The 21,529-nt window shown below is 49.3% G+C and overlaps 1 protein-coding gene across 2 annotated transcripts in view; it reads left to right on the top strand.

Moving 5' to 3' along the window:
• The window catches only part of WASHC1 (WASH complex subunit 1), an 820,361-nt gene that overhangs the window by 797,481 nt on the left and 1,351 nt on the right, over positions 1–21,529 (top strand). For both annotated transcript variants that reach the window (XM_069628575.1, XM_069628574.1), the window contains exon 10: positions 20,698–20,766. In XM_069628575.1, coding sequence (XP_069484676.1) covers positions 20,698–20,766 — 69 coding nt within the window. The remainder of the gene's footprint in view (positions 1–20,697; positions 20,767–21,529) is intronic.

Here is a 21,529-nt window from a genome sequence, read left to right as displayed (position 1 = left end):
CTGACCATCAAAACCTACGGATCCTCCAATATGCCCAAACATGTAACTGTCGACAGGCCATATGGGCCCATTTTTTCTCCCCCTTCAGGATCATATTTTCCTTCATACCAGGAAGATGTAATTTACAAGCAGATGCTTTATCGCGTAAAGAGATCACTCATCAACTTCCAGTCAAACCAGAACCGATTTTTTTTTTTTTTTTTTTTTTCTCCCCGTTGTATCCTGAGCATTGAGAAGAGCTACAAATCTACTGATTTTCTTAAACGTCTGGAACTAAGTTCAGTGCCCTCCATTTTGAGGAGGCTAACCAAGAAGGAGTTGAGCCTTTTGTCGCAAAGGGAAGGGTGTTATTTCCATGGTAAACAGGCCTATGTACCCACTAAATCCTTACAGAAGGAAGTTCTAAGTATGTGCCACGACTCTAGAGCTGCAGGACATAGAGGTAATGTTAACACCCGGGAATTGATCTCCCGATATTTTTGGTGGCCATCTATGCGGATTGACATTCTTTCATACGTTAAGTCCTGCCCAGTCTGTCTGCAAAATTAAAGCCCTGGACATTCTCCCTTCGGAGCTCTGGTTAGAATGCCTTTACCTACACAACCTTGGCAGATTATTTCAACAGACTTTATTGTGGACCTTCCTATTTCCGAAGGATGCTCAACGATTATGGTAGTGATTGATTCCTTTACCAAACTGGCACACTTTTTACCACTAGCCAGTCTTCCATCAGCGGCTCAAATGGCACAAACTTTCATTTCCTGAATGTTTTGTCTTCACGGTCTACCAGAGACCATAATCTCTGATAGAGGCTCTCAATACACTTCAAGATACTGGAAACAAGTCTGTCAAATTCTGGGTATCACACGGGCTTTAGGTTCCGGGTTCCATCCGCAAACAAATGGTCAGACTGAGAGACTAAATCAGACGCTGGAAGGATATCTACGGAGTTACATCTCAGCAGCACAAGACAACTGGCTAGGTTTACTTCCTATCGCTGAATACGCTTATAACAATGCGTATCATTCAGCGATTAAGACTTCTCCTTTCTTTTGTTCCTATGGGTTTCACCCTGCCTCATCCTCCGACAAAAGACTTTTGGATGACAAATGTCCTGATGTAAAGTCCCTCCTGGAAAGGATACATTGGGGTCAACAAGTAGCCTCTCAGGCACTTAGGAATACTCAGGAAAGAACAAAGAAGATGGCTGCCCGGCTCTGATCTACAGCTCCTGTTATACGACCTGGAGATCGGGTCTGGTTGTCTTCCCGATTCTTACCCAGACATCTTAAGCCTTCCAAATGTTCTCCTAGATTCATGGGCCCTTTCCGGGTGATCTCGGCTATAGGAGCAGCAGCTTTCAAGCTGAAACCACCGAAGACATGGGCACGGATACATCCCGTGTTCCACGTTTCTCAGCTGAAACCAGATATTCAAAGTGTTTACCATCCTGTGGTCTCCTCTCGTCCACCACCAGTTCTGCTCCATACCGATGCTGAGTACGAGGTCGCAGAATTATGTGATTCACGTATTCATCGAGGAAGACTACAGTACTTGGTGGATTGGAAGGGGTACACCCCTGCTGATAGAACTTGGGAATCAGAATCCAGCATCCATGCTCCACGACTAATCAGACCTTTTCACAAAAAGCACCCCGATAAACCGGGGGGTGGTGACTCTAAGAGGGGGCATACTGTTACGGCTGCCCATTGGGGTCTCGCTACTTCATTTTCCCGTGTGCCAATGCCTGCGGTTTTGCCCAGAATCGGGACTCGCAACATGGAGGAGCCGGAAACTGTAAGCAGCACACTAGTGTTTCTCGCTCCTCAGACCGAGCGAGTAGCCCCGCCCTCGACTTCCGGAATTGTATATCCGGCTACTGGAACTTCGGTACTACGCGTTGCTTCTCTATTCAGAGTCGCGCTGTGCACCGTAAATTTGTTACTTTTTCTATTCAACAATTGCTATCTAGAGTTGCTCTCTCCACTTCCGTCATTCATTCTCTTCCCATTTCTCGTCCTGAACATTAGAATTCTCAATCCTTTTCTACGCTCTGTGGATCATCAGGAAGTCATCTCCTAGTTTCAACAACTGCTCCTGCCGCCATTGGTTTGTAGCTGACATCTGTTTAGCTAGATAGAGTTGTGATTGTCATGTTTTTTTTTCTTCACGCCTAATCTTGTGGTTATTTACAATCTACATTAGGAACCAGCCTTAGACATCCTTTTCAGCCTTCTATTCCTTCGAGTTCAAGACCCGTAATCTGTTCTGTGCTATTCATCCCTGGGTCTACTGTTTATGGGTAAGATCCAAATCTCTAATTGCATTTCTCTTTTCACACATTGGACAGATTCTTACTCCTTATCTGTTCTATTAGGCGCTTTGCCAACATTTACCATCAGACTGAGATATAAAGACCTAGTAGGGAATAGGTTTGTCAGGGTAAGCTCCTTTCTATACCCTTTACGATTTCACTAGACTTTGGAAACCATATTCTTACTTGCCTGCATTTCTACTCTTTTGAATTAGAATCCTTCCTGACAAGAATCCGGACCACATTAAAAACTAGCGTGAGTCTTCACCAGCTGCTTGCAGGAACCCACGCACCCCAGCAGCGCATCACAGGGTTTTTTCCCCTATTGGGTTTTTCCCTGGAGATTCCACTTCTAGCTAGCCTTTTGGCTGGGTTTAAGAGGGGGTTTTAGGTAATTCTCTCTTTCATCTAATACGAGACTGTTGATCATCACAGAGGTAAGTGTTATTTACAACTGCTGAGAGACATATTTGGTTTCAAGTGCTTTATTATTATAAAGTTATTACACCCACAGCATCTGGACCCGGCAGGAGTACCACATCAATAGGCTGGAATTGAAGGCCATCTGGCTGGCGCTCAGGGCCTTCCTTCCGATCATCGGGGGCAAGGTCGTCCTCATTCAGACAGACAACTCGACCAGCATGTTCTACGTTAACAAGCAGAGAGGTACCAGGTCCTCCCCCCCCCCCCCCACTGTGCAGGTTGGCTGTCAGCATGTGGGAATGGGCCCTGAAGAACATCTACCTCACGGCGGTCCACCTGCCGGGGGACTCCAACCTGGAGGCAGACAGGCTCAGCAGACAGAGAGGTGGAAAACTACGAATGGCAGGTGAACGACCTATTGCTGCAGGAGATCTTTCACAAATGGGGTCACCCCCAGGTGGACCTCTTTGCCTCCCAGGGCAACAAGAAGTGCCAACTGTTCGCCTCCTGGCAGGGTCAGGTCCCAGGCTCCCTGGGCGATGCCTTTCAGATCAGGTGGGATAGGATGACAGCCTACGCTTTTCCACCCACTCCCCTGATTCACAGGGTGATATGCAAGATCAAGGAGTCTCGCCTCCTCAGCATCATCCTAATAGGAGCTGCTCAGCCTTTCGGAGAGGCCTCCTTTTCACCTACCGACAGGCCCAGCACATCTTCTGGCACAGCAGGGGGTCAGTCAACCACCCCACACCAGAGAAATTAGCCCTCACAGAGTGGTTCCTGAACAGGTCACCCTAAATCATCTCAGCATCTCTCAGCTAATCTGGAGATCATACAGGGCGCCAGGAGTAAATCCACCAGGGCCCAGTATATGAGCAAATGGACCAGGTTCTGCCACTGGGCAGACTCTAAGGGCATTAACCCTCTGGCATGTTCCCTGGACGGCGTGCTCTTTTTCGGCGCTCTCTCCCATTCAGGAGTGCAGGTGGACACCTGCTGCACCTATCTGGCAGCCATTGGGGCCTACAGAAACTCGGAGGAGGAGAGCTTTTCCTCCTCCAACCCGATTGTCAAGAAACATTTGACGGTCTCGCCAGGCTCTACCCACCAATCAAGAAACCACACCCTGTGTGGTACCTCAACATAGTCCTGGGTGCCCTGGCACACAAGCCATTCAAACCAATGGCATCTGCGGACATCAGGCTGGTCACCATTAAGACCTTGTTAGTCGGTCTCACCTCGGCTTGCAGAATTGGCGAAATTCGGATGCTGGTCGCTTCGGAGCCATACACTACGTTTCACAAGGACAAGGTAGTCCTGCAAACGCACCCAAAGTTCCTTCCTAAGGTGCCTTCCGCATTCCATCTGAATGAGGAAATTGTGCTGCACACATTTTTTTGCTGAACCCAAAGAATAGGCGCAGAGAGTTCTGCGCTGCCTTGATGTCAAGCAGGTGCTGAAATTACACTTGGACAGGACGAGGAGCTTCCGCAAGTCGGACGCTCTATTCACTACCTTTGGAGGTTCAAGACCGTGGTATCGGGCATCCAGGGTCTCCATAGCCCGGTGGATGGTCTCGGCCATCAAAGAAGCCTACGAGGATCAGCATAAACCACCTCCGGCCAACATGCATGCCCACGCGGTCAGGGCCAAAAGGCAACTGCCATTGCCTTCCAGCGGCAGGTCCCCTGGCAGGTCATAAGCAGGGTGGCCTTCGGATTTTTGCAGGCACTGCTGTTTGGTAGCCGGCTCTTTGATCAGTTGCAGCCTTCGGACAGGTGGTTCTTCGGAACTTGTTTGCCTAGTGAGGGTCTCCTCTCCATCCTGGGGCTACATTCAGTTCTAATCGCCCATGCAGTATGGAGGGACGGGACGTAAGAGTAATTATAAGTTACTCACCGTAGTGACTAACATACTAGTCCTTAGTCCCCTTTCCTCCATACGTCCCACCATCCTCCCCCTAATAAAACGGGTGTCATTAGGCAATGTTAATCTATTGTCGACGCGTCTATGGGGACTGAGGTGTGGCGGCAGAGTCAGGTCAGCACATGATCCCAGGGCCTCTAAATTTAAAGGGGAAGAAGGTTTTTTCTGGTGAAAAAGGTTCTGTCTCCCGTCCCTTGGAAGGGACACCATGCACTACAGTGAGTAACTTATAATTTCTCCCTTCAGAATGTTGTCCTCGCAGGCTCTGTGCGACTTTGCTCGGCACCTGAAGGAGGTCCGACATCTTGCCTGAGAACCGAGACCACTGTGTCCTCGTGGCCCATGGAGGAATCTCATCCTCAGGTGAGCCTCTAGCACCAGGAAAATGCAGGACGTCATGAGGCCAAGCAACCTTACAAAGTCGAAGGCTGGACACTCTGGAATTTGGTGACCATCTGCTGAATGTGCTGAGTTCTCACCTCAGGTGGCAAGACTTTTCCTGTGGATGCATCCAGTACTGCTGCGATGAACTGGAGTCTTTGAGATGGTATCATGTAGGACTTCTTGAAATTGATGGAGAAGCCCAGTCTGTGGAGTGAGTGGGTTACCAGTCATTTGGTCGAAAAAAATTGGTCGACTGGACAAATGGTCGAACCAATTTGGTCGAAAACCAAATGGTCGAATGTATTTTTTTTTTATTTTCACCCCTTTTTTTGGGGGGGGGTCCCCCCCAACCCCCTTTTTTTCTAAAAAAAAAAAAAACCCTTTTTTGAAAAAACGAAAACCCGAAAAATAAATATATAATTTAAAAAAAAATCGACCATTTGGTTTTCGACCAAATTGCGTCGACCAAATGTCATTCGACCAGTTTTCAGTCGACCAAATGACTGGACACCGAGTGAGTGGCAGGTTATGCTGAGATGCTCCAGGGCCTGTTTGGGAGAATGGGTGCTGATCAGCCAATCATCCAGTTAGGGGTAGACGTGAATCCTCCCTCTCCTGAGACTCACTGCCAATACTGCCATTAACTTGGTGAAGACCCTTGGGCGGAGGTCACCCCAAACAGCAGAAATCAAAACTGATAGTGAGAGGAGCCAACTGGAAACCTCCGGTATTTTCTGTGTTTGTTATTTATGGGCACATGAAAATAAGCATCCTGAAGGTCCAATAACACCATCCAATCCTGAAGCTAAAGGGCCTGAAGGATCTGGGAAAGGGTAACCATCTTGAACTTGTCCTTCCTTAGGAACTTGTTCAAGTTTCTTAATTCGAAGATGGGTGTCAATTCTCAGTCCTTTTTGGGGATTAGGAAGTAGGAGGAATATCACTCTTTGTTCCTCTCAATTACAAGTGCTGGTTCTATAGCACCTTTCTCTAGCAAGCTAAAAATGTCCTGCACAAGGAACGGATCTGGAACTTTGAGCGAGTGGTTCCCCGGTGGATGATCCCGAGGGCTTTTTAGAAAGGGAAGGCAGTAATCCTGGGCTACTGTTTCCAATGCCCATGCATTTCAAGTAATACCACGCCATTCTTGCAGATGTTGTGAAAGTGTGCCTCCCACCAAGGTTTTGTGTACTAAGGCCTGAGGGAGGTTTTGGGGTGGCTGAAGCAGCAGCTGAGGGTAAAGTAGCCGTTGCCTGGGTGGACTTAGCACCTCTCCCGGTCCACCACAGGGGAATCTTCTTTGACACCTTTGACTAGCCAGTCCCCTCGCTCTTCCAACTGAGGAATGAAAACAAACGGATCTGCTCCTCCAAGATGTTCCACTGGGGTGAGGTTGTGGCTGTCTGATGGCACTACCGAGGGATTTTGCTGCTGCTTTAGAGGTCTGCAGCTTTTCCAGGCTTTCTTCAGCCTTGCTGCCGAACAGTTGTGTGCCATCAAAGGGCATGTTGAGAAGTCTTAATTGCACATCAGGGGCAAACCCAGACTTCCTCAACCACGCAAATCTGCGCATCACAGTGCTTGCCGCCATTGCTCTGCTGATACTGTCCGCAGCGTCGAGACCAGTTTGAAGAGATTCGCACATAGCCTCCTTCCCATCTTTTACAATGTTTAAAAAGCTGTCTGTGTTCCCCTTCGGGAATATGATCAGCTACCATAGCTATACAGTCCTATAGGATGAACGTGAACTAAGCTAATGCACATGTGGCGTTTTCTGACTTAAGGGCCATATTATCCACAGAGAACCTTTTTTGCCAAAGAATCATAGCACTTATCATCTCTAGTGGAATTGTTGGGTAGGCAGTCTGATTGGAAGTTGAAGTGGCCACCTGTACCACTAGGCTTTCCGGCGTAGGATGCTTAGATAAATAGTAAAGATCACTACCAGTGGGCCTATATTTTTTTGACAGATTCTTATTCACAGCAGGAACTAATTCTGGCACCTCCCAATTGGCATTCACCTTCCTTTGCAAGGCTACATGAAAAGGAAGAACAGAGTCCTCCTGGGGTCCCCTTTTCTAAGATGTCAGTTCGATCATCTTGCTGAAAAGGTGGTTCAGGCCTGCCCCATCCTAGAAATTCAATGACTCGTGGCATTAGTTGTCTATATGACACAGCTGCATTTTCTGTGGGTTATGGTTTGCCAAATTCAAATTCAGGAGAGGTATCTATTCCACTTGCAGACTTGAGTCTCATAAAGATCCTTCATTTTTGACTCTTCTGATATTAGTGCTTCTGGAACACTTGCTGTCCCACATTCTAGCACAAATGGATGTACCTCATCCTCTGAAGGTTCATGCTTCTCATAAATTGAAGAAAGAGCATTAAAAAATCATTTCTGGGTAGAGGAGTAAAGATTACTTCGAGGCTTTCGTCGACGATGGAGTTGATGTCTTCAACACACTCGCAGTTGACGTTGAAGACGTCGACAACAACGGCACTGATGATTTCGCCAGAGTAGTCAACCATTTTGACATCGATGTTGACAATTTTGTCTCCACCCTAGCTCTCTAAGGGCTAAATCCTCGACTTGAGTGAACCATTGGGCTCGACCCCTGGGCTCGAGCATACATAGAATTGGCCTTTCACCCTTTCTTTGTCGGATTCAACCACGACAGGGGCAGGCCACATTCTCGTAAACGCAAAGCTTTTTCTGCCGGAATTGCTTCCATGCAGCTGGTGATGTTGATTTTGTAGGACAAGTAACCCTTTCAGGGCAGGAATTTGAGGCAGTAGGTGGCGATCTATGTCGTCTTTTTCGTTTTCCGAAACGACGAAGAAGAGTGGTGGGATCCACTCCTGGAGCGGGAACGTTTTTTAGCTCTCCTCCTCCGAGGAGAGTTATCTCTCGACTCATCAGAGGATCGCTTTTTTTCGACTGAGTCGTTGATGGGGATTTATGTGACCTACCCGCAGCTAACTTCCCTCCGTTCTCTCAGGGCTTTACCACACTGACGTCTTGTGGTCGGTGCTCAAACACCACAGGCACACCTGATGAGGGACTTTTTCGCCCCACAGTTGTGGAATTTTTTAAAACCTGACTTAGGGGTACGACGATGCCGAAGCCCTATTTGACAATTTCCAAGGTTTTGAAGGAACCAAAGCATGCCATACTTCCAAAGCGATAGCTCTTGCGGAAAAATGGAACTAAATCCAAACGGTCGCTGCGCGTGCTATATATACACCGGTGGTGATGTCGACATTGGAATGGAGGCCCTCGAGGGACATTGAGTCGACCACATCGACACGCAGCACCTTCTACTGAATTTCTTTTTCGCTAAAGCTGGAAGAGGATATATTTTAAGATGAGGAATACATGGGAGGACACAATCCATCCAAAACAACGTTTCTCGGTAGTGGCTGCCTGAAGAACAAGTCAGTTTCCCCATAATGATGAGCGAAAGCCCAGTGGAGTACAGCTGAAGGCTAGGCTCCACTGGCAGAAAGTCAGGACGGGAGTCTGAAGCAAAAGGTTTAGGGGGGTCCACAAATATAGAGGTAAAATAGCAGTAAGGGAAATTTTACATAACACCACCGGAGCCAAGCACTTTGTAAACACACTTGGGGGCCGATGGGGAGCACCTTGAACTTATAGTGCCATCCCTGGACCACGAACTGTAGGAACTTGGGGTGCTTCAGGTGGATGGGGACGTGAAAGTGGGCGTGTTCCAGATCCAGCGATGCCAGGAAGTTGGCTTTTTCAGTTGGCCGAACACATGCTGCAACATGAGCTTCCTGAACTTCTAGGACTACAAGTACATGTTGAGGCGTATTAAGTCAAGGATCGGCCTCAACCGTCCTGGTTTCTTTCGGGCCAGAAAGTATTTGGAGTACTCTCGGAGCCCCAGAGGCGCTAGGGGAGGGGCTCTATCGCCCCCTTCTTTAACATGATGTGGTCCTTGTGTAGCAGCTGTGCCACATGCTGTTCTTTTTGAGTCACAGGAGGAATACGGGGACACCTGCATTGGAACTCCAAGGTGTGCCCCTGCTTGGGAACGTCCAACACCCATCTGTCCGTGGTGATGGTCTTCCACACGTTGACGAACCTCACCAGCCGGCCTCCCACTGGGGTTCGCAAGTGGGGGCCCAAGTCCACAGTCGTTCAGGCCAGCTTTGGCGCTGGTGCCCTAGCCTGGGAGCGGTGCCTACGCTGTCCTCCACTGCCGTTTTCTTGTGGGTGGCCTCTGTACGCCTCTTGATTCGTGGAGCAGGAAGGTTGCTGATAAAGGGTGATATACCCTTTGGAGGACCTGCTGGACTTCCCTCTCGAGGAAGGAAAGGACAGCGACCAGTGCTGTTGTAGGGTCCCCAGTGAACATGCCCTCTGCGTCAGTCTTGATGGTTTGTAGAGACTTGTCAACTGTCTTGCCAAAAAGGTTTTCTCCATCAAATGGTAGGTCTACTACTTGGAACTGAACGTCCGGTCGGAAGTTGGTGGCCTTCAATCATCCTTGCCGACAAAGAGACACTCTGTTGCCCATTTGGCACAATCCTGTATCCGCCATGTCCACCGCCTCTTTAATGCCGTGGTCAGAGGCCACCTACCTCTCCTGGAAGAGGGCCAGGGCCTCAACTTTCTTGTCTTCAGACAGGAAGTCCAGAATAGGGTCCAATTTATCCCACAGTTCGTGGTCATAGCAGGACAGACTGGCCAGGGCATTAACGGCCTTAATGGTGGAGGCTGCAGTATAAATGATCCTCTTGTTCATCGCGTCCAGTGCCTTCCACTCCTGGTTAGGGAGCACCATGGAGGAAGACTGTGGGTTCATCTAGCACATCTGGGCTGCAGCAGAGACCACTGAGTTAGGAGAAGGCTGGGACCTCAAGCGCTTGGGGGCCGAATCCAGGACCCTGTACTTATTCTCAAGTCTATCCCGCTTGGGCAGAACAGTGCTCAGAGTCTTCATCGGACCCAAGCACTCTTCCAAGATGCATCTAGCAAGGGAATGGACAAGATGGTCTTCCGTCTGGACATGCATCCTTGCCTCCTTCTTAGTCTCCTCAACCACCAGATGAGAGGTCAGAGGCCATGGACATCATGGCATGAAAGGAGCTGAACTCCTCTTGTGAAGAGGCCCTGTGGGGCTCATCTGCGCCCACCAGTTCGTCAGCCGGTAAAAAGTCATCGGCCTCATTTGTATCCGTTGGCAAAGTAGCGCCCCCTGTGCTTGTGTGCGGTGCAGGCTGCTCTGGTGGAGCCAAATCATGGTGTGGAGGTGGTGGCGGAGGTGTCAGATGACGCCTTGGTCCAGCTGGGTCCTTTGATTACGCTTGCGCCGTGGTGGGCTCCCGGCCAGAGGCCTTGGGGGCCCCGAGATAGGGCAGGTCCCGGTTTGGGAGGCATCATCATCATCAGAATGTGAAAGGAGTGGGTGGCGTAGGGTCCGGGCTGGCGCGCCTCCTTTGGCACAGGGGAGAACAGGGCTCACCCCATCAGACGCGTTACCATGACCTCTTTCGTGGTCTGAATAATGGTCCTGAGGCAGATTATCGTTGCTTTTGTCAGAGCTTGTATAGATCTTCAGCGGTTTCCCTGGAGCGGCTCAAGGCTCTGCACCCTCCTTAGGGTCTGTAGGAGGGATTCTACTCTTTATTCCTTCTCTGGAAACTTCTGAAGCAGAGTGGCGAGGGCAGTTGTCCCCATCCCTGGGACGCCAGTTGTCTTAGTAGGAACTTGTTCAAGGCCCTGAGGTTCAGAATGGGACTGAGACCTCCTCCCTTCTTGGGTACTGGGAATCCCAGTATGACCCTCTCTGCTCAGACGGTACCTCTTCCACAGAACCCTTAAACAAAAGGGCTTGCATTTCTTCCTGGAGCACCTGTCCCGGTTGTATTGGAAGTGGTGGGGGGTTGGGGGTGGTCTCTCCGGTAGTTTCCTTAAGAAGGGCAGACAATAAACCCACTGCACGAACTCCAGGACCCAGGCATCTGAGGTAATCCCCTGCCATTGGGACCAGTGCTCTGCCAGCTGTCCACCAAAGTGTAAAACGGTAAGTCATGGGAGAGGAAATCAAAGTGGCTAAGTTTGAAGATCTCAGAAAGGCTTGCCTCCTTAGAGCTACCGCCGATACCATTGAGCAGCCAACGCAGTCGGCCACGTTAAGGCCTGTTTGCAGCGACTGCCTGGCTACCTCCCTCCCATCTTCCACTAGCCGTGTGAATCCATCCTGCACTTCTCCTTCGGAATGTATTGGCATGTCTGGTCCACAGCCTTCCAAAGGCCAAATGAATATTTAGCAAACCCACAGGCTATGTTGGTGGCTTTCAAGGCCATGCTGCCCGATGTAAACACTATTAGCCATCACGTCCAAGCTCTTACCTTCTCTGTCTGGGGGCAGATTTGAAGTAGAGACCGCAGGTCTGGTGGAGATTGTGGGTGTCGGCACAAGAAGACCTTCCGTAGAAGGGTGAGAAGACAGAAATTATGGGTTTCCTCTTGCCGGCCTTTACTTCCCCCGTCATAGTGGAGCTGACCGGGGGAATGGAGCAGTGGTGTTGCCACAAGAAGGTTATGGGATCTGCAATTGCCCCGATTAGGTGGCCTATGTCTCTCTGCGCCCTTGTCCAGATGTACTTTATTAGGCACTGCTGTGGATTTAGGTCCCAGGGTATCTACCACCTGATCTACCAAACTTGGCGTGGTTATGGGTGTAGGGCTGACCCTGCTGAAATTTCACATCTGGGGATGTGTCCAGCCCACTGGCATTGTGGAGCCCTTGTGCCAGTGCCAAAAGATATGCTTGGTGGTCGAAATAACTGACGCCACCATGGAGCCGAAGAAATCAGTCCTGGAGAGTGGGACAAAGGATCCAACGCCGAGGATCTATCTCTCGACGGTGACGGAATGGCTGCCGACGTCTTGCTTGGGCACCAAAGAGACGTCAGGGATGTCTGTACCTTGATACTCTCAGGAACGTCCCGGCATCGAAGGTCTATGTGCCTTTTTAGCTACCGAGCCCGAAGATTTCACCGACGGCAATGGCATCGCCAAAGGGACCTGTGTGGGGTCAGGACTGCCAAGCGCTGCTGCTGCAACTGAGGCCTGCTGCTTGGGGGGCGTATCCGCAGCTGCCTGTTTTTCGAACATGGTCAACATTTGGTTTTTAAACTCTTCCCGCTCCTGGCAAGTGGTCGGCCCAGGTGAGGTCTTACCATTTTCTAACAAGGAGTCGGACTCGTGACGATGGTGCTGCTTTTTCTTATGTGACGACGAGGAAGCGTAGCTCCCCCGAGTGTGACTGTTTCTTGATCTTCCGTCAATGTCTTTCGTTTTCGGGGGTGGGTCCCTTAGTCTTCGCCTTGGACGACCGGACGGTTGACCGTGCAGGGTATTTTGAAGGCGGTCGGCCTAACTTGAGTTTAGCTGTCCGCTCGCACGCCGACTTTGGGTTCATTTTCGAGCACGACATATACCCCTCTGTGTTGTGATCCACACCGAGACACCACAATCCTACATCGTGCAGGTCAGTCACTGAAATTTTGGAGTGGCAGTCCGCACACTGTTTAAAACCAGAAATCCGAGGGGCAGACATCTCGTGGTCTTAAGATTCAGAAAAAAACTGATGACATTTTGTCAAAAAGGGTGGAAGATTTAATGTCGTGTTCCTCAGAGCAGCGTGTCGAGTGTGTGGGAAAAAAAGAAACTGGGGCATAGTGATGTAGCATATGTACGACGCCCGACATCACGTCTGGAGCAGACTATCGAGGACCGAGCAAGACGGATGAGCGGCCGAGCCGAGGTCCACTACAACCCCTGTCTAGTTTTCCGAGCAGCAGAGCTGGATGATGACTTTGTCAGATGAGGAATCTGCGGGAGAAAGGCAATCCATTGAACAGGTGGACATGTCCAGTGGTTCTGGGTACTGCGTCCTTAAGACCCAGTCTGGAGCAATCGGTATTGTGCTGAATCCGAACTCGCAGTCTCCTGTGAAGCAGGAGAGTGACAGAAATGAGCAGGAATGCACAGAGGAGAGTGAGGTTCCATATTCAATGCATCCTCTAGAGCACTGCACAGGAGAAATTCCCTGGATCAGAACAATCTGCACTTTCCGATGACAGTGGAGTTGATGAGCTTCACCCCATGGGTCCCCCAAAATGTGAAGATCTTGTCCAGAACTTCCTGAAAGAGCTCCCATTCATGGTAGACTAGTGTCTGCCTACTCAAATAATCTGCCACTACATTCTCTGCCCGGAAATGTGGGTAGCCATCAGAGACATTGTTCTACAATCTCATTGCTTCTCTACACAGAGGCAGAAATTCCACACAACCTTGCTTGCTGAGGTAATGCACAGCCACTGTGTTGTTTGTCAGGATCAGGACACGCCTGGACCCATATAGAAGATCTGTCCCAACCTGATGGCCTGTTGAGGCAGTTCCAGTAGATTTGTGTGTTTCCCATGCTTCTGTTTGAAACCAGAGTTTTCTGACCAAGTGAGCACCCCAAACCTTCAACAAGGCCTCAGTGATAACCGACATTGAGGCCAAGGATGCCAAAAAGTCTCTCTCCTCAGCACATTAATTTGCTGGGCCACTAGAGGAGGTTGTGGCATTTTTTTGACCCCTACATAGGCCCATCATGTCAGCCAGAAACTTAAGACTTCTGACACAGAAGTAGCCAATGGAGAGGGGTCATGCTCAGCCTGGCCTAGGATACCCTGAAGATGCAGAAGGCCACAAGACCCAAGGTGCAGAAAGGCCAAGACTGAGACCCAGTTCTGAGAATGGAAGACTTGAAACATCTGCATGATTTTAGGCACTCTTTTGGATATACCTGTGTGCATATCCAGAATCGCCACTATAAACTGAGTTACTGGGATAGTGTGACATTGGATTTCTTAAAGTTCAGTGAGAGGCGCAGGCTAGCAGTAGATGGTGGGCCGGCACAAGATCTAGGGTTCAAGCCCAAATGAGCCATTCATTCAGGTATGGAAATATCTTAACCTTTTCCTTACTCGGACATGCCACCACCACAGCCAATAGCTTGGAAATAGCTGAAGGGCAGGACCCTCAACTGACAATGACCCTCTGGTACTTCGTGCACTTCAGATAGATCGGCACATGGACGTAGGCATCCTGAAGTTGCAGAGATCAGCCAGTCCTGCACTTCAAGAGCGTGGAGGATATGGGCCAAGATTACCATCTTGAAGTTTTCTTTTCCTAGTTAAAAAATCAGCAGTCTCAGATCCATGATGGACGGTGCCCCATCCTTTTTCGTTAGTCCTCTCTCTGGCAGGAAGCGGCTCTATAGCACTCTTCAGACAAGGTTGCTGAATTCCCTCCTGGAGGGAAAGGATGTGAAGGAGGGTGGAATTTAGATGGACAAGAGGCAGTAGCCCTGTGACACAAACTGTATTGCACAGGCATCCGAGATGGCGTGCTACCACTCTTGGGCACAGGGACAACCTCCCTCCCACTGGAGTGGAAAGGGTAAGAGCCAATTAGAGGGGTTTTGGACTAGGGTTTGCAGATGGTATTGTAGCTGTAGCAATGCCACCTATATGGGCACCAATGCCTCTAGCCTGAGGGGGAAATGCTGATCGGCCTGGTCTGCCAGGTGAGCAAAGGATGAAAACATCTGAAAAGAACTACTCAACAAAGAGGAAGCAAGTTGTAGGACTTGGGGCTGTGGCTTCCGAGGCTTTAATCTATTCAAGGAGTTCATTGGCCTTAGACCCAAAAAGGATGTCACTATCAAATTACATGACCTAGATGTCGGGGGCAACCCCAGATGTTCTCATCCAGGAATGTGTACGCAGGCTATAACCCACATACGTGGCCCCAGCCTTTGTCCAAGCTTGAATTAATACATTGATGTGCTTCCCCCTTACTATCATTCACCAAAGAGATAAGGTCTTCTTTTATCTCTGGCATGGGGAGTTGTTCACAGCCTCAGAGATCTCATTCCATATGGCGTGGGTGTACCTGGCTCTGGATCCAGGGGATGTGTATAGCTCTTAAAACCAGGCTGCCCAAAGCAAACACCTTGTGACCAAATGCATCCAATTATTTGTTCTACGTTTTTGTGGCGAGGTCCAAAAGTGGCCGACTTGGCATCCACAGTGGCAACCTCGGCCATCGGGCTCTGAGGCCTAGGGCACGTGGATAAGAACTTGGGGTCTATAGGAGCCAGACCATGCTTTTTGATAAGGTCCCATCCACAGCAGAAGTCAAGGCAGATGTCATTAAGCTGCAATAATGGGGGAAATTATTGCTGGATTAAAAGGAAAGCTAGTGCTCTGAATCTGTGTGGCAGGGGCTCAAAACGACCATCCAAGAGAGCGAGGCTGCCAGGGCTGCAACAAGAACGTTGACCCGCCGGTGGTGAGCAGCCTTGATGGAAGCAGAGGATAATTGATGGCCCGGTTGTCTCCCCCCACCCCCACATCCCCAACCCCGGGAGGAGTGTGCTTGGGGTAGTGGCTGCCAGACCCCCCACACCTCCATGTCATCTTCCGATTTCATCCGGCGGAGAGCAACAAGAGATGTGGGGGTGGAGTGCTGAGAAGACTGCCATGAGGGCCCTTTGCAGGCACACAGAGCGGATGGCCATGGACACGGGACTGCAAGAGGCCCCCGGAGCATATGGCAAAATGGCGCACAGTAGAGGATCGTGTTGCAGTGAGAGCGGCCTTTCCCCCACACTCTCCTGTATCCACGAGGGCTATTGCAAAGAAGGGCTGTGGGCCTGGGGAAACTTGGATACACCCCACCCCCCCTTTTTTCTGACTCAAAGGAGAAGAGTGAGGCAAGCCGGCTTGGCACTGGACCACAGGGACGCTGGTGGGCTGTGGAGGCTAGCCTGTGAGGACAGCAAGGTGTGCCCCTCCAACCCCAATTCATTGTTTCTCCCTGAACAGTCCTGAGAACTGCATAGGTGGAGGAGCAGGTAGGTGATGCAGGGGCAGGGGTGCCAGATAATTCTAAGGACTGAATGGGCCGGTACACGACGAGCTGAGGCTCAGAGGACCAAAGACTGTGCAGAGAAGCGGCTTGGCCTGGACTGGCTCGGGGCCTGTGACTGGTCGGTAAGGAGCGGCAGCACCCACCAAGGTATAATAAAATACAGCAGACTCCCTACTGGACACTGAGTCTGCAGGGAGTTGTCCAGGACGAGGAGAGGCCCATCCGAGGAGTGGAAAGTATGTGTGGGGTCGCTCCGGTTGCACAGGCAAGAGTGGGCCATGTCAGCAAGAGGCCCTCCCTGCCCAACAGGTGGGGGAAAAGGAGCGACCAACATATCCTACGACAAACCAGCAACACTTTGGGGACGGACCCTAGTGGATTCAGAGTGGGCCAGACACGATCATCATGGACACAGAGCAAAATGGATCACTACACGGCAGGAGCAGCAACTAGGACTGCCGCACAGCAAGGCGCTGAGGTGACGTCAGTTGACAGTGAGAAGGAGCCCACAATGGTGCATGTTCTGAAGGCAGGGAAGGACTCCAGAGCGAGAACGGAGGACAAGTGGGTGTAGAGGTCATCCTGTTTCGGACAGACCTGAGATTGGTGTCAGAGAGAGTGGGAAAGGCTGAAGAGAGAATTAGCCAGCTGGAGAACACAGTAAAATCACTACACACCCAGGTCCAAGCACTGCAAGCAAAGTCACGGGCCCCAAAGGATGCAGAGGGGAGGTCCCGCAGGGCCAACATCAGGATAGTGGGCCTCCCAGAGCGGATCCGGCATTGGATCTTTACTTGCAGAAGTGGGTTAAGGAAGAGTTGAAACTGGAGGAAACCAGAGTATTTCGCAATTGAGAGAGCGCAGAGAGTTCTGGGAATACAGCCCCCACATCCCGGGGGCTCCCCCATGCCCAGTGGTGGAGTGACGTGATCCTCCAAGCATCCAGGAGTAGAAGGGCAATTTGATGGAGAACGCGAAGGTGATGATCTTCCCCAATTGCAAGCTCAAAGGGCGAGGAGATTGTTTGAAGAAGCCAAAAGAATCCTAGAGAACAATCAACTGAAATGCATGCTAATGTTCCTTGCTAAATTGAGAGTGATGGTGGGGGAGAGATCCTGGGTGTTCCAGGACCCGTGGAACTTGATTGAAAGTGAAGGTCTGGTGGGCACAGCCCTGCCGGGGAGGAAGGTAGAACGGTACCGTGACCAAAGAAGAAGTGAAAGAGCGGGGCCCGGGGAGGAGAGGAGGGCACATGGTCACAGGAGAAGAACGAAGGGTACAGGATTCAGGTGACGATGGAGGGACGCTTTGCAGAGTCAAGCCTAACTGGACAGGAAAGGGGCTCACCCTCCCTCTTGGGGGATAGGGAAGAAATGCCCAGGGACTGAAAGCAGGAGTGAGGAGTAGATATTGGGCCCGGAAGTGTGACTGCTGGAGTGTGTGGACGGCACTCTGGCTCTAAGGTTTGCAAGTTTCATGGTGGGAATTGGAGGGGAGGTGGGAGAAGGGGGGGGCGAAGGAGGTTCATGGGGTGGACTGAGTTAAGAGAGGGTGGGTGCTTTTAGAGAAGTGGGGGAAGGGAAGGAAGTTTGATCGTTTATAGGGGTTCCGTTTTTAAGGGTGACGGGTACTTCACAGTTGGGGAAGAAGTATGGGGAGGGCAGGTAGGGAGGAATGGGATGTGCACAGTTGGGGGTCATGTTGGGTATTAGTGGAAAGGGCAGAAATGATCAGTCAAGAGTTTGACATGGCCGAGGTCAGATCTTGAAACACGGACGTAAATTGTTGAACAACGGAAATGGAGAACAAGGAAGGTATAAGATGTATTTTCTGGAATGTGAATGGAATGAATGACAAATTTAAGAGAAGCATGGTATTTCAGTACCTGAGGCAGGTGAAACCTGATGTCTTATTGCTACAGGAGATCCACGTCTTGGGAGATACCTGTCGTATACTGGGACGTGGGTAGTACAAATGTGTGGTCCATGCTGCGTTCAGGGGGTGGGGATCCTTATGAGGAAATCTTTGCCTTCCAGGTTACTGGGACATTTCAGGAAAGAGGGGGAAGGATAGTGGGGGAGAAGGTACTCCTGGGGATCAAAGTGATTTCCATCATAAATGTATACTCCCCGCCCACACTGCTGCACAACAGGCTTGAGGAGGTAAAACAGAGAATACTGGGGGTACAGCAGGGTCTCACGGTAGTGCCTGGGGACTTAAATTAAGTATTTACACCATTCCATGACCAATGGAAGGGGGCCGCATGAGAGGGGATTACAGGCATGAAGTTGAATTCCTTCTTGGACGCAATGAGGCTGGTAGACCTCTGGAGAGAAGGAAACACCCGTAAAAGAGAATTCTCATTTTTCTCATCCTCTCCTATATCTTTCTCCAGGATAGACCATGTCTTTGCCCCACAGTCTGAAGTAGGAAAGTTTCAAGGGGTGGGTACTTACCCAGGGAAATCTCAGACCATGCGCCGTTGACTGGGACCATTTAGACTGTATGGGGGGTGGATGGAGACTGGGAGCTAACCAGATTCAGGATGAGGACGTAATGAGGGAATTTAACGAGGAAACTGAGCAGCGTTTTCGTGTCAACAAAGACCTCATAGAATCAAAGCAGATGCTGTGGGAAGCATATAAAGCGGTGCTAAGAGGGAGAGCCAGAGCCGTGGTGATAGCCAGGCACAGGAAGAGGGAGAGATTAATGGTGAAGGATCAGTTGATGTAATCCCAGTCAGACGCGCTGTGCTGTGAGAGGATGTGATTGATGAATTTCTGGGTTCTGAGTCAACTGACGTTAAGACTTAGGTGATGACTGGGCACGTTTGGTTATGCTGCCTACTAACGTCATGAAAGTAGGCGGAGAATATCGCTAGGAATAGTGATGTCAGCTTCAGGGGCACTCTAACTTAGGCCGATCGATCAACGGATAAGATTATCACAAAATAGCCACGCCCGGCTCCTTGATTTCGCATTTGTAAAAGGGAGGAAAACTAAGGTTAGATGGATAGGAATTATTTTTTTTATACAATCGATCAACGTATGCTTATAACGACTTTCCCGAATGATCGGGACAATAACATTTTTGAGCGCATGATTCCTTTAATGGTGCGGGAAGTGAGCCAGCAGGCATGCAGTTGTGATCCAAAGATGTGCCCCTACGGGCATAGCCAGGCACAGCAGGCCCATGCTCTTCCACTGGTAGCTGGACCAACGCCACCATGCCAAGGTCTTGGCGAAGATGTCCATCAACTGCCACCTGAATGCCTCCTTTTGTTCCTGGAGACAGGCTCTGTTGTATAATCTTATCTTTAGAGGTGGCAAGTCCTCAAAGGTGTCCTTGTCATCCTTGGAGCCACATTGATAGCTCCTCTTTCTGGTGGGAGAGTTATGCTTCAATGGGTCGCTGGGGGAGCAAGATCATATGCTTTCCCTTACAGTTTCCATCACGAGATTGGGGGGCTCTCCTCTTTTGTATCAGTGAAACAGGATTTCATAAGGAAATTTCTACAGCTGGAGACTTCTAATTGAATGCATTTCCTGACTCTAAGAACCAGTGTCTAATTTTACAGTATTCTCCCAGAGGGTCAGAGGTGCATGGAATTGCACGATTCGCAGTTCTCAGCACAATGCTTCTCCTGAAGGAAATAAAGTTTGAGGTCCGAACCAGATATCTACCACATGCAACCCTTCAGGGTTTGAAGCCCACCTTCAGTGGATGATGCAGCTAAAGGTACACGCAAACAAGAGTGGCATTCCTGAGGGCGAGGCAAATGCATAGAAAAAAGAAACTGAGGTAATGCAGGGCTTCTTGCTTCATATAACATGTCTGGTGTTTACGGTCGCTTAACTGTTCAGCAGAGGCAATGCTGAGCCCAGGTGGCTGAAAAAGTTTCCAAGGAGAGCCGACGCTTGAAGATATAAGATCAGGAATCCATTTGAATTTACCTTTCAGAAAATCTGAGCGTCTTTTAGTAGCCTATGGTGGACAATCGCCATGCAACGATTGCAAGCTGGATAGTTCATTGCATTTGCAAGGCTTGTGAAATTTCACATCAATTACACGACAGGTAAGGAACTCAAGTGTCCCTCTTCATGCCTTTTGTAAGAATTCCTCTCCTGATGCATCCGATCAATGGAAGATGCAGCTTTAGGCCAAGACGTTTTATGCTGCCTTTTCGCTTGAAACCTGTCGGGGCATATGCTGTCTCCACTTGATATATTTGGTTGGAACGATTAGACTACTGACGATTTTGAAAGGAGTGCAGGAGTAAACCAAAATTATCTTTGTAATCATTCAGGTAGTTTCTCATCTCCTACTTCAGATCACCATCACCTCAGCATATACTGTGCTCCAAACTTCATGTTGGAATTGAGGGGGCGATTGGTGAGGCACAGGTGCAGACAGGGCAAAGCATGTGGAGGGATGGGATTGCATGGAGCCTCTTGTCCTAAACGTTGTATAGTTATGGCATTGTTTTCGAGAAGGTTTTAAATGCCCAGTCTGTGGTGCAGTCTTACCCATCCTGCTTTGAAGGAGGGTGGGCAATGAATAAGGCTATTGCAATTATCGTGCCTGTATTTGAGTGAAAAGCATAGAAAATTCAAGAAGAAAAATAGGCCTGCTGCGAGTAAATATACATATTAATGCAGTTATTTGTTTTGTTTGTTCTGCATTTCAGTGATTGCAACAGGTGGAGGTGGGGACCTGATGTCAGACCTGTTCAACAAACTGGCCTTGAGGCGAAAAGGTAAGGTTATCCCTCGTTGATTTATGTTAAATACGGGCATTTCCTTGGTCACTCTGCTTTCACACTGCTATCAGGTTTTGCCAAGTAGAAACTGAAGATACATCGTCCTCTAGCAAATGTTCAAAGTGGGTAAGCCTCTTCTGACATGTAGCCTTGTATATCTTCACTTCACTGAATTTCATGTCGTTTTAATGGTGCAGCTGCACAGCTCCGATGTTTATAAAGGACCAGTTTTGGTATTTAAAAATATGTGTCTTGAACTAACATTTTGACAAGAAATACTGCTTATTTGGTTGCACGTTGAAAATTAAAGCCAGATTGGTAAACATGGAAAAGGTTTCAGGTGTCAGTGTGCATGGAACTGGGTCATGGAAAGCCTTACCTTAACGTAGGCCACCAACATTAAGCCGAAACATGTTTTTTCTTTGGGGTCAGTTTCAAGATTTCTTTTCTAACCTCAGTTAGCTAAAAACTTTGTTAATCAATATAAAGTCACCCACCCCTCATTCGCATTCCTAATTGATAAAACCATATTCTCTCTTAAGAAGCCTTCAACGGAGGATAAGGAGGGCTAATGTTTATGCTAAATACAAGATGTCCTTTGGTGCTGGTTCAATGAAAGCCATTATCTGTTAAGAGGTGGTCTGAGCTACTACTTTGGCAAATACTAAAAGGAGGTCTAATCTTCCAGACACATAAAGAGGACATCTAATTAGTGGAGCGTGCATATCACATGTACTTTCCCTAGTATCAATGCTTTCTC

Source organism: Ambystoma mexicanum, chromosome 12, assembly GCF_040938575.1.
Source record: "Ambystoma mexicanum isolate Mex_15411 chromosome 12, UKY_AmexF1_1, whole genome shotgun sequence".
In the NCBI taxonomy this organism is placed as follows: Eukaryota; Metazoa; Chordata; class Amphibia; order Caudata; family Ambystomatidae; genus Ambystoma; species Ambystoma mexicanum.
This window is presented reverse-complemented; position numbering and strand designations above follow the sequence as displayed.